The following is a 15,978-nucleotide window of genomic DNA, read 5'->3' as shown; positions in this document are numbered from 1 at the left end:
ATTAAAACAGCAATATATTGATGGATCGAGCTGTCCCATTTCTTACCACAGTCCAAACACATGCCGTCAGGTGACCAGGGTTGCCAGGTCCTACAAAAATATCCCGCACAAAGTCAGTGTAAACCCCCCCTTCAGAAGCCTAAACTAGCCCAAAGCCCAAAGTTGTTGCCGGGGGTGGCGAGTGTAAGCTGTCGTAGTTGTTTTCGTCCTGTTCCTTATGCATGGAAATCATTGCGTTGTTATTATTATAATTTTCTAGACTATTAATTTGCGGGATTTTTCTACATGTATATGCGGTCCCGCTCCCGCATCGCCTGGACTATTAAACTCCCGCTCCCGCCAGTAACAAATCAATTCTGTCCCGCGCCGCAAGATATTCTGACGGGACCCGCGGGATTACCGCGGGAGTGCAGACCTCTAGTTTAGGTCGTTCTTTTCATTAGAAACTGAAAAAGAAGTGATGAATGTTGTTGAATGAGCACTGTATGAATGCTTAATTTTAGAGCATTATTAGAGTTGATGTTTTAGCATTCACGTTAAGGACTGGTGGTTAAGTGCTTACTTAGCCATATCTAACAACACTCAAGGGCAGTACGAAATATTAAATATTAGACATAAAGAATACTGAACTTATTTTAAAGTACTACTCTGTGGCGTCCTGGAAGGCTTACGGCGCCCCCCAGTGGGAGAAATTTAGACCTGCGTATATTTTGCCTGAATTGCCATTATTTTCAAAAACATCATTTTGTATGAACTGTCAGAAGGTACACGGTGTGTTACGCCGTTTTTTAAACAACAAATGCAACTTATGAGCAATAAGTTCATTTAATTTGTATTTAAGACGATAATTTAAGGTGATAGGAAAACAGTTCTGGGTGGCTTAATGCTTATTTGTGGACTCATCAACAGTTATTTTTTCAAAACAAAATAACAAATCGAATGTGTAACATCCGCGGTAAATAAACTAAACATGTAAATAAAGTAAACGTAAATAAACTAAACTAATAATTATTATGAAAAAGAAACCTCCAGTTGAACACTAGTTCTCTTACATTGGATGGTGATGCAAGATCGAAAGAACGAAAGAAAGAATAAAACCTAATGAACCTAATTCTCCACTTAAATAAGGTACAAAATACCAAAGATGAATAAAAACTGTTAACGCAGCGTTTGCGTCAAAATCACGTGTGAATTCTCCCATCCAGTAGAGAGCAGTAACGATTCCTTGATTGTCGAAATACAAATAAACATCGAAGACGAATCAGAATTCACATAATGTACAAGACCACTTGACAATCCCGTGACTTGTATGTGGCGCACATTTCTGGGCGTGAATGGTTTGGAGATCAGACTGCACCCCTTCACTGACACTTCCGCACATTAGAGCTGTCTCTGATCTACACTTAATGGTCACACAGCAGTGTTGAGAAGACCCTGCCGCCAAAGGTACTTAACTTGTGTTATTGTTTTTATCCTTTACATATTAATTAGCCTTTATTGCTTTATTGTTTTCCTCTGGAGATGTTTGTTATTTTAACTCTTAGTAAACATAGCGAAGTAGTTATGGTTAACTCTTTATTGGCTTTATTTATAGCCCGACAGTGTTATTTTAGTAATAGATCGTTGCTTTCCCCACAAACTGATAATAATTGTGATAATAATTAGCGTTTAGTGTGATCTTTGTCTCACCCACAACAAGGCCATATTGATCCGATCTGTGCTTCTTACACTTGTTATAAGCTCAACAATTCTGACCTCCATATCACATTTAAGTAACATGGTTTTGTGGAGTTACAGTGGCCTGTTACCTTGGACACATTATGTAGGTCTACTTGGGCCTGTGTCTCATCTAGCTGCTGTAAAAGAGAAGTGGGTCGCTGAGATCAGCATAGCCCAAATGACCTGTGCAGTTTGATGAATTGCACAAAACAGGCCCATGTCTTTTCACGTTGGATAAATGTCATATGTCGCAGACCCATTATAGTTGCATATTTCAGGAGCATGCATAGCTATACAGCTACAAGATGCTCGTTTAATTGAGTATGTTTGTTTTTCAGTGCAATGAAAAAGATGATCTGGAAAGGTCTTCACGGTTCCAGAGTCAAGATTAGCACAAGACCCTTCACTGAGCTGTCTTACCTGGACGTGCTTCCAGAGGAATGGCGAGATTTAGACAGAAATCCTGCATCACTGGAGTCGCCCTGGGCCTTCTCATATTTGTCATAACTGTCATTCTGAAAAGCCTGACCCCAGATGACCACAGCTACATAGATGCCTCTCTGCTTGGGGTTTTGCCTCAGGAAAGCCAGAGAGATGGGCAGAGACATGGCCATTTGCAAGCAAACAGTGATGCGGAGACCCTCGGCAGAGCTGCAGACGCTGTGGACAGAGAGACCCAGGAGGAAAGGCTCGATGGAGAAGATGAAGATCTCCCCCCACCGAACTACAGCGTGCACGTCTTCTACTACACATGGTACGGAAACCCTCAGTTCGATGGTAAGTACATTCACTGGGATCACCCTCTCTTGCCACACTGGGACCCCAAAGTGGCTGCGGGCTACCCGACAGGAAGACATCAACCTCCAGATGACATCGGAGCCAGTTTCTACCCCTCCATGGGTGCATACAGCTCTAGAGACCCCTCAGTCATCATGGCGCATATGCAGCAGCTCCGAGCCGCGGCCATCGGTGAGATATCGCCTTGATGTACATAAGCGATGCGAATAATGCACTGTAACCACAGCAACTTTGCAAGTGTGCATACGAGATTTACGTTGTTGCTGTAACATGGTAACATGGTACCTCCGGGCCATGTAGGTGTTCTTGCGGTGTCCTGGTATCCACCAGGTATGAAAGACGACAACGGAGAACCGACTGATGACATCGTGCCTTTGATCCTGGATATTGCTGATAAATACCAACTGAAGGTAGAAATATGAGTGAGGACTGGAACTCTCAACACCGCTACACTCACTTCATCCAAGTGTCTGTAACTAATTATTCACTTTGACAAAATTCTCCTGTACAGGTAGTTTTTCATATTGAGCCATACAAAGGACGAGATGAAAAAAGCATGCTTGAAAATATCAAGTATATTGTAGACAAGTAAGTGTTACGCTAAATGTTTTATTCATGGACCTGCTTTTCAGTCACTCCTGCTTTGCAGTTGAATTTTTGATGTCATTTTGGTAACCTAAATGAGGGTTGGACTTTTATTCTTAAAATAAATAAATAAATAAATACATAAATAAAGGACCATGTCCCATGTCCCCTCTCTGTGGTGGACTTTAGCGTAGGTATTTCTGGAATATCTGCAAAACAAGGCTGCGTATCGTAAGTAGGCTGAGGCTGCGGTGAAAGAAAATTGTGTGTCTCAGCACCCGCCCAGTTCTTTGCACACCAATTTGCTGCATCAGTGTCTTTACCCTGAACTATTATTAAGCATCATTTTCCGTCCCACATAGGTATGGAGGCCATCCTGCTTTCTTCAAGCACAGATCGAACACTGGGAAACTTCTTCCTTTGTTTTACATATACGACTCCTATTTGCTAAGTCCAGACGTCTGGGCACAGTTGCTTAAGAGTGCTGGCAAGAGGAGCATTCGAGACACCCCGTACGACGGCGTCTTCGTCGCCCTGCTAGTGGAGGAGAAGCACAAGGAGGAGATATTGGCCGCTGGTTTCGATGGCATTTACACGTACTTTGCGACTAATGGCTTCTCCTACGGCTCCACCCACCGTAACTGGAAGTCCATTAAGGCGTTCTGCGACAGCAACGATCTGATTTTCATACCTAGCGTAGGCCCTGGTTACGTCGACACCAGCATTAGGCCTTGGAACACGCAGAATACGCGGAACCGCATCAATGGGAGATACTATGAGATCGCTCTGGGTGCGGCGCTGGACACCAGGCCAGAGGTCATCTCTATAACGTCATTCAACGAATGGCACGAGGGCACTCAGATTGAGAAAGCCATTCCTAAAATGGGGAGGAAGGTTGGTTACTTAGACTACCTACCTCATAAACCTTCTGTGTATTTAGAGCTTACACAAAAATGGGCACAGAAATTCAGGGAAGAGCAGTTGAAATGGCGACCGTGACTACGTAGGTAGATTACCATTCAGTAATATATGGGACTTGATGAATGTCAAGACATTTTTTTTGTCCCAAGTACATTGCATTGATACTGTGATGAATGTCTCCATTGATGTATATGTCTCCATTGTCGTGATTGACATATATACTGGTTAGGACATACAGGTACAACTTGTATACAAAATCAAGTGCTTTGGGGTGTATTAAGCTTTTATAATAATTTTTATAATTTATAATAATTATTATTTATTTCCATTTGCATTAAGGTTAACATTAAGATATTATTCTAACACAATACTCTGACCTTCAAAATCTTCCCATATGGTCACAACGATTGCTTCATCAGCCTGGCCATGAATATATTGCTCAATAAAATAAAGAAAACACAAAAATAACACATCCAAGATCTCAATTAATAAAATATTTCAGTTGAAAATCTTTATTTATTGCATAGTGGAATGCGTTGAGAACAAAGTAACAAAAATGATCAATGTAAATCAATATTATCCCATGGAGCTCTGGATTTGAAAACGTGGAAAATCAAATGACAGGCTGATTCAACTTCAGTGAAAATTTCTCAAGACAAGTTAAAATGAGGCTGAGTAGTGTGTGTGGCCTCCACGTGCCTGTATGACCTCCCTACAACACCTGGGCATGCTCCTGATGAGGCGACGGATGTTCTCCTGAGGAATTTCCTACCAGACCTGGATTAAAGCGTCAGTCAACTCCTGGACAGTCTGTGGTGCAACGTGACATTTGTGGATGATGTCCCAGATGTGCTCGATTGGATTCAGGTCTGGGGAACAGCAGGTCAGTCAATAGCATCAATGCCTTTGTCATGCAGGAACTGCTGACACACAAGGCCACATGAGGCCTAGCATTGTCATGAATCTGAAGGAACCCAGGGCCCACTGCACCAGCATATGGTCTCACAATGGGTCTGAGGATCTCATCTCAGTACCTAATGGTAGTCAGGGTACCTCTGGCCAGGGGTGCAACTACATACATTCTGAGGTGTATGCAAACATACTATCGGTACCCCCCCCCCCCCCCCCCCCCCCCCATGTGTCCAGATCTCACTTATTCATGCACTTATAAAATACAAGAAACATATTGTACACTTTTATTGTGTAATTTCATTACATATTACAGCAGGTGATCATCTCAAACATCACAAACAAAACGTAAAAATATGTAACAGGATACTCAGCTTGCTAATGGAGCTCTCAGCAGATGCAACGGTCAGAGGCATGGTCAGGAGTACTGTAATAATCTGGCCTACCTGCTGTCTTTCAACCACTTTGAGAAGCTTGTCTTCATCCCTACATCACCTTTTTCCATCTCCTTCTTCCGTTTTCCGTTTTGTGCCACCAGAGAGCTTATTTTCTGCCCCTCCGTCTTGAACACCCTGCAGGTGCGCAACGATGGGAAAAAAAACGAACTGATTAGGGGTACGCCGGTTGTACCTTAGTCTAATATTGTTTTTTGCGCCACTGCCTCTGGCTAGCACGTGGAGGTATGTGCGGCCCTCCAAAGATATGCCTCCCCACACCATTACTGACCCACTGCCAAACCAGACTCTGTCATGTGCTCAGTGTGAACCTGATCTCATCCATGAAATGCACAGGGCGCCAATGGTGAATCTGCCAATCTTGGTGTTCTCTGGCAAATGCCAATCTCCCTGCACGGTGTTGGGCTGTTAGCACAAGCTCTACTTCTTGGGCGTTGGACCCTCATACCACCCTCATGGAGTCTGTTTCTGACAGTTTGAGCATGGATATTAGTGGCCTGATGGAGGTCATTTTTCAGGGCTCTGGCACTTCTCCTCCTGTTCCTCTTTGCACAAAGGAGGAGTTAGTGGTCCTGCCAGGTTGTTGTCTATGTCTCCTGGTGTACTGCTCCATACTCTGGGCACTGCTGACAGACACAGCAAACCTTCTTGCCACAGTTTGCATTGATGTGCCATCCTGGATGAGCTGCACTACCTGAGCAACTTCTGTGGGTTGTAGACACCGCATCATGCTACTTCTACGGTGAGAGAACTGACAAAATGCAAAAATGACCAAAACAACAGCCAGAAAGAATGAGAACAGAGAAAAGGTCTGTGGTCACTACCTGCAGAACCACTCCTCTATAGGGGGTGTCTTGCTAATTGCCTCTCATTTCTACATGTTTTCTGTTCATTTGCACAGCAGGTGAAATTGATTTACAATCAGTGTTGCTTCCTAACTGAACACGTTGTTTTCACAGAAGTGTGGTTGACTTGGAGTTACATTGAGTTGTTTAAGTGTTCCCTTTATTTTTTCAGCAGTGTATATGTACAGTACAGGCCAAAAGTTTGGACCTTCTCATTCAATGTGTTGAATGAACACTAGAATATAAAACATGTTTTCAGTTATTTCACCCGTTTTTTTGTTATGTACATAACTCCATGTGTTCATTCATAGTTTTGATGCCTTCAGTGCATCTACAATGTAAATATGGAAATAAAGAGAACACATTGAATGAGAAGGTGTGTCAAAACATTTGACTTTTACTGTAACTATTGTAATAGGGGTGAAACGGTACACAAACTTCACTGTTTGGTTCACACCATGGTATGGACCCCACGGTTCAGTACGAATTCCGTATGGTTGGGGGAAAAAGGTGTTCTATTCGAAACAGCCTACATACTACTACAGCCTACTACATACTACTCTCTACTACATACTACTCCTACTACATACTGCAGCAAAAAGAGGGCTGCTGTTTGTGATATGTTGGTGTAGAGCGATAAAGAAATCGTCTGCATTACTTACTGTATCCACTACACCACAGTCATACTAGTGTAAGTAAGTGTGCTCCTTCAGGGAGAGCTGGACAGGAGCAGGAGAGAAAAAGCGAATCATACCATTTGCGAGGCAGTTCCTTTGTTGTTGTTGTTTAAACGTATATTGGTTTGAGAGTTTGTAAGTTCACAGGCTCGATGGCAAAATTCATTAACGTTGAATTTCAGTGTTGGACAAGAATGAGTTGATCGCAAAATCTTGAAAATATTTATATTAGTTATTTTAGTTAAGAACAGCAAAACCAAGCAGAATCCCACTCTCTCTTTTTCTTCCCTCCCACACTACCTCTCACCCCTAACTGATCAACCTAAGAGGTAACAGGGGGAGTAATAAAAATGGAGGGATCATACCCTGGGTTGTAGGTATGGTCATGAACACTGGAAGTGCTGACGTAGAGACAGGAGCAGAGAGTGTGACATTCACACTAACGTTCTCCGTCTCTGAGTGTGTGAACTGACTGAAGACATGTATGCTGACTTTTCATTTTCAAATCCTCGCATGTGGAGGGGTCAGTGTGACATGGAGTCTACCTTAGCGTGCCCAAAATTCCCGATCATATGTGGACCAACGTCTGTCTAAATATGGCTGGCATGAGCAACAACAACCTCTTTGTTGTCATCATTCATCTGAGACAAAACACATCCAGTTGCTGTATTGGAAGCATCAGTGATGAGAAGGTGCTTAGCGAAGTTAGGATATGCCAGAATGGGAGACTGAGTAAGTGCATGGCGGAGAGAATCGAATGCTCTGCGTTCAGTGTCTGCTTGCCTTTCTGTGTCATTTTTGCAAAGTGGAGTATAAATTGTCTGTAATAAGAGCAAAGGCCTTGAAACGCTCTGACTTCAGTTGGGTTTTCGGGGATGGGTCAGTCTCTCACTTTCTGTGTGTTCTTGTGGTCAGGCTGACAACCTGCTGAAGAAAGAATGCGCCACAAAGAATGTCACTCGCTGCACTTAGTTTCAATTTCAAATTTACGGCTTAAGCGTTCAAAAACCCCTCTTAAGTGCTCGATGTGTTCTGGAAAATTCTTGCTGTACACAATGATTTCATCTTTCATCATATTTTTCAAGATAGACCCCATAAGACCAACTGCATAAGATGCTGGAACATGGGAGGGGATCACATGGGTTCACTAAACCCATAAGTATCACGTGAAAATGGCAAATAGAGCAACATTTACCCTGTCTTGTTCATCAAGATGCACTTGCCAGGACTTGCCTGTCCTGGGTAAGGAGTGAGCATCCCTAACTGTGATAGAGTTCAGCCCTCTGTGATCAACACAAAAACACCACGTGCCATCTTTCTTTTTTTTTCAAACCATACACACAGGAGCTGCCCATAGACTGTGACTCACCTCAACAACACCCTTTGCTATCATTTTGTCAACTTGTGACCGAATTACCTCTTGCGTTTGTGGCAAAGTGCGATAAGCACGTTTCCTAATTGCCACCTCAGAATTAGTTTTCATTTTGTGCTTATCTAAATCTCTTCTGCCAAACTCAGTTGGACCTTTACTGAATGTATCACTGTAGGACAGCAGAGCACCAATATCAGTATGTTGATGTTGTACGTTGTCCACATTTAATATCGTAAGGGAGTAGGTGGAGTAGACCCATTGCACACCGATACGGAATGTGTAATGTCTTCTTCATTTACTGTTGGAAACTGACCAAGAGTTGCATACAGGTTCAAGCACCACCGGGCTGTTTGTAGGACTCATCACAGGCACCATTATAAGAGCGTGTTCAGCTGCACTTAGTGTCCGGGCCACAGCAGTGCCATCTATATTGGAAAGACGAAGCTCGAGAACCCCACAGTAACCATCTGTATTGCCTGAGGTACAAGCAAAGTCAAACAATGCATTCCAAAGTGTGGAGGTATGATTATGCTCATGGATATTTGAGCTATATTTTGAGCTCTCTGGCACGAGTTGGTTTGCGTACAGTAGTGGGAAGTTCTGGTCGTAGAGGCAGGACGGTGCTGCATCAAGGTCTATGGTGTTGCTGAAGAAAATCCCAGCCAAGTATGATGCCATGACTCACATTTCTAATGACCCGCATGTCATGTTGTAAGGTAAGTTTACCCAGTGTCATAGTAACCCGCATAAATTATCCAAACTTTGGCCTGTCACTGACTTGGACAGAATGAAATTCTTTTGCATAGGTAGTTTGATTAAAAAGGAGATAGACGTTTGTGTGTTATTGTTAATGCAAGAGATACTAGAGACAGTGTCTAACATGATGTGCAGGTCAATACCTTCAACAATGCCTTTTATGTAAGCAGTGAACATTTCCTTAGCAGTGGTAGTGGTGTCACCACATTACAGCTGTACTGCACAATGGTTATTTGGCTCAAAGTTGAAAATATCAAAAATTGTAGTCCTTTGGTTGGTTGGTATATGTTTGAAAGTCCATTTTGTCATGTTCGTCTCTGCAACGTCTGGTGTAATCTGTACTGCAATGTGAAGAAAGTGAAGAGGGCTCAGGTACAGAAAAAATTAAGCAAAATAATAAATTATTTCCATAGGCCTATTCTAAATTCAGAATTAGAGCCATACATTCTAATTATTTAAAATGGTGTAATTAAATGCCTGTGTTCTACAATATCCCCAGAACCTTTAATACAGCGCTTTATTAATTTCCTGCATTTGAGTAATGTTTATGAGTAATATAATATACATTTGTGGAATAAAACATTATGATATACTGGATATTCTTGCTTTCTCCCTCTCCACCGAACACGAAGATGTCTTCATGGGACTGGCCACCAACGGGTATCTCATTGAATTGTCTCCCTGATGAATTTATATGACACATCGCAGCTCTAATATTTCCCACAGTATATTTTGCGATCAGTTTTTTTTATGATCAGGTGTTGTTTCCCAAATCTGCGCATACATCAGATATGTGGTGCTGTGCCGCTTGGTCGGGGTGCAGACCAGTCTATGCTTCACAGAACCGCATTGACGGTAAACACCAGAAAGGTAACTGGCGCATGTGCGGCCGGTGAGGACGTCGTTTCACGGCGCATCACACGTTTATCCTTTCAAGTGTCGCGTTTGCTCATTTCTTCGGCGTATTTTCAATAGGCGCAGTTTTGATGTCTTGATACACCGAAATCTCTATTATTTACGATTCAAAGGACGTCGCTGTATCAGCTGATAACCAAACGCGAAGAGCATGGGTTCGGGTCCTGTCGAGCCCTGCTCTGTCAGATACCATCCTGCCATCACTGGGGATTTGTGTGAGCTGTGTGGAGCACACAGGCCGGGATCTACAATGAAGAGAGCAGCATGATGATGGTGTATCGCAATTAGGCTTCGTCGGTCCTGGGAATGGTGAGTGATGTTTTTTTCACCGCTATATGACCAAGGTTACCTGCTTGAAATCAGCTTCGTGCGAAAAGGAGCACGGCTGACATCCCTTCTGCGATTCCTTTCACACACAAATGCTGAACACAGAATGGTTCAGTGCCTACTATCATCTATACTATACGACTGTTTCAATGTGTCTGTGGTTTCTAAGTCGTGTAAATAAGTAAAGGGGCGAGCAGGCACGTTCTTGCGACCTTTTTGACTACGATGCGGTTTTGCTCAAAACTGGAAGGCGGTTAGATACACTAAGGTGGTTAGATGGATAAAAAAATCATATAGGCAATATGGGCAAAGACATGCCAGCCGATGATGTCAAACATGTTATAAAGTACTATAAGTGACCTTCAATATCACCTCATAAAATAAATGTTCAGTGTGAGTGATAGCCTACCTTTTGACAAATTTCAGATCTGGTCTGACAATAAAGTATTATTATCATCATCATCACCATCATTTTATGGATAGGCTCTGTGTTGAGGACGTATGGGTTCGGATCGGAGACTGGGCATGTGATTCCATTAACGCTCTCTGAAATGTTTTTTATCGCGTAATGAAAACGAACTACAGTGAAATATACTCACTCCTCCGAACACATTGTTAAATGGTTTTCCTCCCATGGTCGTCTCCTTTCCCCCCCAAAACACGTGAGCGCACTTGGCTACTACCACCCATGCGACTCCCACTGCATGCCCTAAAAAATCACCATAGCCTACACTTAAAACGAGCCTGTCTATTTACGGAACAGCAGTTTAGGACCTTTCTATATTACCTAGCCGGTTAATTTTACAGTATAAATATACAATATATGCAAATATACATTTTTACCAGTACGTTTCCAATACGCATTATAATGTCTGCGATAAATGGAAATTATGCAAGAGAAGGGAAATATAAAAGTACAAAATTGAGGATTGTACATGTCCAAAACACTGAGTTGCTGCATCCACTACAAATATTACATTTCAGAACATTTTATTTAAGCTTAGGTGTTTCTCTGATCAAGACATTGCACAAACGCATTGTTTCTGTTTCATTCCTTTCTTCTACCAGCATGAGCATCGACTCAGTGTTATTTTCTAAGAGGTCTTGGTGTGAAAGGCACACGCGCCTTTAAAGACACCATTTGTTTAGGGCTTGAATTTGTATCAGTGTCTCAATCTGTGTCGAGATCTCAAATACCAAACCGGTGCAAGAAATGAAAAGCCTTGCTGGTCTTATAAGCTCGGGGAAGATGTGTCTGATTAAAGATGTGTCTGATTAAAGACATGTCTGATATGTTTGATTAAACTGGGGACGCGGCACTCAAGGTGAGCTGCTCGTCCCCCACGGTCCTGTTTGTTGTTATTTGGAAACGTCTTCAAGAAGCAAACACCCCCGAGCCCGTAGGTGGGCCAGTCTCACAACTGTCCTGCAGGTGGCAGTGTTCTCATGCATTAAATTTGAACATGCAAAATTAAAACGATGCAATACCTTTATGTCTTTCGTGATTAGGTAGGTCAATTAATTTAGTCTTTCAGTCACTGAGTTAAATATTACGCTAGGATTTTTATGTATACTGTGGACTGTTCTGTGTTGTGGGGTTTTACCAAAAAAATGAAGTAATTATTTCATTTTTTCAAAGGGACCCTCGCTGAGAAAACCTGTTTCGACTGCTGGACCACCTGGAGATTCAAATGCTTTTTAGCTCTTCGTAGCTATTTTTATTTATTTTTTAACCATTAAAAAGGCGGAATATCTGATACATAGCAGCTGATTCACAGCATCATTTCTGTTCCTGAATAGCAGCAAACCTACCAGGTAAAAAACACAAACCCTGATATTCCACACATTTGATACAGCACCATGGTTGAATATGTGCACCTGTGAATGTGTGAATGTCACTCCTCATCCTCATAGCCATGTCTTTGTTTCCTTTCATGTCTTTTGAAGGCCAGAGTATGCCATCTGCACCAACTCACAGAATTCTACGACCCCTTCTGCTTGGCACATTCTTACTGGGCTGTTTTGTGACTGTGTTTTTGATGTACATCAAACCATCTACTAGCTGGTTGTCGGGCCCTGTTGAATCTGAAACCTCCACTGCCCGAGTCAAGAGCCTCCTGTCCAACAGAAGTGACCAGAACCAGACTGTAGTGCTCGTCTGGCTATGGCCGTTTGGCGAGACCTACGACCTGAACGTCTGCAGCTCCCTGTTCAACATCGACGGCTGCTTCATCACCGCCGATCGGACCCTGTACAACAAGTCCGATGCGGTCGTTATTCACCACAGGGACATCAGCGCCGACCTGTCCAACATACCTTCTCCGTATCGACCTCCTCTCCAGAAATGGATCTGGATGAACCTCGAGTCGCCGTCGCACTCCTCCCAGTTGCCCGGGATTGAAAACTTGTTCAATCTGACTCTGAACTATCGTCAGGATGCTGACATTGAAGTGCCTTACGGAGCCATTGTCGCAGCTCGCGGGGACGAAGACTTTGTACCACCGAGCAAGAACAAGCTCATTTGTTGGATTGTGAGCAACTGGAACCCAGACCACGTGAGAGTGAAGTACTACAATGAACTGTACAAGCACATTGAGATCCACGCTTACGGCCAGGCTTTCGGTGAGTACATATCCGACCAGGACTATTTCCCCACCATAGCCAGCTGTAAGTTCTACTTGGCGTTTGAGAACTCCATTCACAAAGACTACATCACAGAGAAGCTGTACAACCCTCTCTCTGTTGGCACCGTTCCGGTGGTTCTGGGCCCACCCAGGGAGAACTATCAGAATTTTGTGGAGGGCGACGCCTTCATCCACGTCGATGACTTCTCCTCTCCGAAAGAGCTGGCCGACTACCTTCTTCTTCTGGACAAAAATGAGGAGCTGTATCTGAGGTACTTTAACTGGCGCAAACATTTCAAGGTGAAGAAGGCCTACTTTTGGGCCGAGCACACATGCCTGGCCTGTGATTACATCAGAAGGCACAATGAGTACAAGACGTTTAATAATCTTGACAAATGGTACTGGGGTTAATCTAGTTACTACAGATAACTACAGATGTCTTCAGGTCACCTGAATGAACGATTCAATGGCAAGTTTGGTCTGATTATCTTCAAATGAGGGACTGCCTCTGGCTGCACAGACTGGTCAGTTTTAATTTTATAAAATGGTCCAAAGTAGACATTAATTTATTTTGGTGGTTTTAGTTCAGATCATCCTCCATATATATTAATTTTGCACTTGAAGAGCATATTTTATTAAGCGATAATGTTTGCTACTGTATTTTTTCTTAATGCCTTTTTATTTAACATATTTCATGAGAAGTCCACTTGTCAAATGTTATTCAAAATGGCATCACACATGCAGTACGTCTGTTCAAGACGCATGACATCGCTGATGTATTCCAGAGAAAGTAGTGATAATTGTTGAATATGAACTATTTGTACATTATTTATTTCATTCTGATATTGTGTAGCTGTTAGTATTTGTCGGTCATCTATGCAGACACAGAAGCCATGTGTGTAGTCCACCTGCTGTAAAGTGTGCAGTGTCTATTTTGAGAAAGTCTGCCTCTCACCTTTTTCATAAAGGATGTAAGGATGTCACTTGAACTGCCTTTGTCACGCACGGCATTGTTTTACCTTGCTTGGGACTGCATCACAGCACTGTATATTTCCTCATTTGAAATATTTAAATGTTGAAATATTTTAATATTTAAATCTCTTGTCAAACAGATGGTAATGTGGTGACTTATGAGCCCAAGTTGGACGTGCATATGGTAGCCTGTGGGACCACTGTATCCACACACCTACAAATCATCTTTCAGCAATGGCTACCATATGGGCTCGGTGCACGATGTGTCTCTGTTTCAGTCTCTGTTGGTGGGATTTCCATGGTAATTCCACAGATGACTGTATTCAATGTTCTTTTCATGTATATTTAAATTTATTGTAGATATTGTTTTACAGGTGTGGCTCTACAAGAAATAAATGTTGGGAGATGAGTGGTGGGTGGGGTGGTGGGGTGATGGGTTGAAGGGGGGGGTCGGGGTGATGGGGTGATGGGGTTGAGGGTGGCACGCTAGGTAATAACCATGAATGTAAGCTCAGCAAACTTGTTTTGTGCCAAAGGTTTAATTTACATTGGAGCTGAAAGCGTAAAGCACTTAGAGAGAAATACGGAGACGGGGCACATGTAAAACATACTGCCTCGCACTCTTCAGAAGACAATGTGAGACGTGATTCATATGACGAGGCTTTTGCTCAGTTTTAATTCCCATTACAAGCAATTGAGAAAGCCGGTCCAGGCCAACAGAGCTAACACTGACACTGACACCCCACTTTTTGAATGTTTGCTTTTTTCTCTTTAATGGAACAACATTGCAACCAATTATGTAGCTGTGTATCAATTATATTATGGAGTTCCTTTGTTACAGGTTCCTCGCTGCAGAAAATATTACAAAATATCAGTTTTCTTAACTTTCGTATTCTAAATGTGAGTTTTAACAGAAGCTTATGCTTTGTTAACAATGCTTTTGGGTTCACTATATACGTACAATGTTTTTATGGTTGCCCAATGTCAAACTTGTGTGATCAAATCTTACATGAACCTTTTTTTTTTTTTTTAGAAACACAGATGCCGTTGCTACAAATGTGCTGTACACAACAGAATTCTCTGATCAATCTTTAATATTTGTACAGTAAGAATAAGCTGTGATCACTCAATGTGTATGTACTGTAAATAGCTGTGTGAGGATGTCTAACCTGTAGCTGTCAAATACTGTGAGAACAAATGAACGCACTGAAGCATGATGTAGGAAGTGGGCCATCAAGAAGGTCCTTCGTCAGAGGACGAGAGGTGGAGGAGAAGAAAACTCTGGCGTCGTAGAGAGGAGCGGACAACGAACCGGACAGGATGTTCTCCGACGTGGCAGTGTTCCCAAGGAAAATGTGAAAAGCTTGGGGATTAGTCCTAATCCCCTTGACACTCTCAAGCTGAGACCTTCCAGAGGATATTCAGCTGAGAGCCGGCACATCCACCTGTGTCGTAGCGTGCGTCGGTCGTATGCTGACTCGTACTGAGTAAGTGTCAGAAGTGACATGACGAAAAAGAAGGGAAGGGAGGAGGGGACTTTTATTTCTACATTTCTGTTTGTATAAGAACACACTTCTTATGTGAAACTGAGGTTGCCTCCTGACTATATTCATGGAAAGCATTTGTACTGTTTCATTGTCTTTTCTATCTATCTATCTATCTATCTATCTATCTATCTATCTATCTATCTATCTATCTATCTATCTATCTATCTATCTCTCTCTCTCTCTCACTCTCACTCTCACTCTCACTCACTCTCTCTCTCTCTCTCACTCACTCACTGTCTCCAGCGTTTGCTGTGAGATCCTGGTTCCCTTTAACAAACAGTCTTTGTATTTTGAGTGCGTTTGCGCTGTGTGTCTGCTGGGTCATGCATTTAGGCTGGTGACACAGAGTATTTCTCTATGCATTATGGACTCCAGTTTGAAATGACCTACATTCCCTATGTGCAAAAGGACTGGAAGGTGTTTTGAACCAATCATTGCAAAATATTCTGCCAAAACATTAATTTGCCAAATGATTTATTGTAGACGTCTGTTAGTGTCATGAAAATAAAATGACTTAATTAAATTGCACATGTGTACCACTGTGTGGTGTGAATAA

At 42.5% G+C, this 15,978-nt stretch overlaps 2 protein-coding genes across 2 annotated transcripts; both read left to right on the top strand.

Moving 5' to 3' along the window:
- Positions 1–1,296: 1,296 nt before the first annotated feature.
- On the top strand, positions 1,297–4,500 carry manea (mannosidase, endo-alpha). Its single transcript, XM_076978797.1, has 5 exons — positions 1,297–1,446; positions 2,058–2,688; positions 2,818–2,927; positions 3,029–3,105; positions 3,465–4,500. The coding sequence occupies exons 2-5, from the start codon at positions 2,160–2,162 to the stop codon at positions 4,099–4,101; spliced, it is 1,353 nt and encodes a 450-aa protein (XP_076834912.1). The 5' UTR covers positions 1,297–1,446; positions 2,058–2,159; the 3' UTR covers positions 4,102–4,500.
- A 5,184-nt stretch (positions 4,501–9,684) lies between these two features.
- Positions 9,685–14,279, top strand: fut9a (fucosyltransferase 9a). The gene is made up of 3 exons (XM_076979026.1): positions 9,685–10,261; positions 11,919–12,094; positions 12,227–14,279. The coding sequence occupies exon 3, from the start codon at positions 12,235–12,237 to the stop codon at positions 13,312–13,314; it is 1,080 nt and encodes a 359-aa protein (XP_076835141.1). The 5' UTR covers positions 9,685–10,261; positions 11,919–12,094; positions 12,227–12,234; the 3' UTR covers positions 13,315–14,279.
- The last annotated feature ends 1,699 nt before the right edge of the window (positions 14,280–15,978 follow it).

The sequence above is a fragment of the Brachyhypopomus gauderio genome, chromosome 17 (assembly GCF_052324685.1).
Source record: "Brachyhypopomus gauderio isolate BG-103 chromosome 17, BGAUD_0.2, whole genome shotgun sequence".
Taxonomy (NCBI): Eukaryota; Metazoa; Chordata; class Actinopteri; order Gymnotiformes; family Hypopomidae; genus Brachyhypopomus; species Brachyhypopomus gauderio.
This window is presented reverse-complemented; position numbering and strand designations above follow the sequence as displayed.

Coding starts and splice junctions, on each gene's coding strand:
- fut9a (XM_076979026.1), top strand. CDS start 12,235: ATGCCATCTGCACCAACTCACAGAATTCTACGACCCCTTCTGCTTGGC.
- manea (XM_076978797.1), top strand. CDS start 2,160: ATGGCGAGATTTAGACAGAAATCCTGCATCACTGGAGTCGCCCTGGGC. Junction 2,928..3,028: donor CTGATAAATACCAACTGAAG/GTAGAAATATGA, acceptor TCTCCTGTACAG/GTAGTTTTTCATATTGAGCC. Junction 3,106..3,464: donor ATCAAGTATATTGTAGACAA/GTAAGTGTTACG, acceptor CGTCCCACATAG/GTATGGAGGCCATCCTGCTT.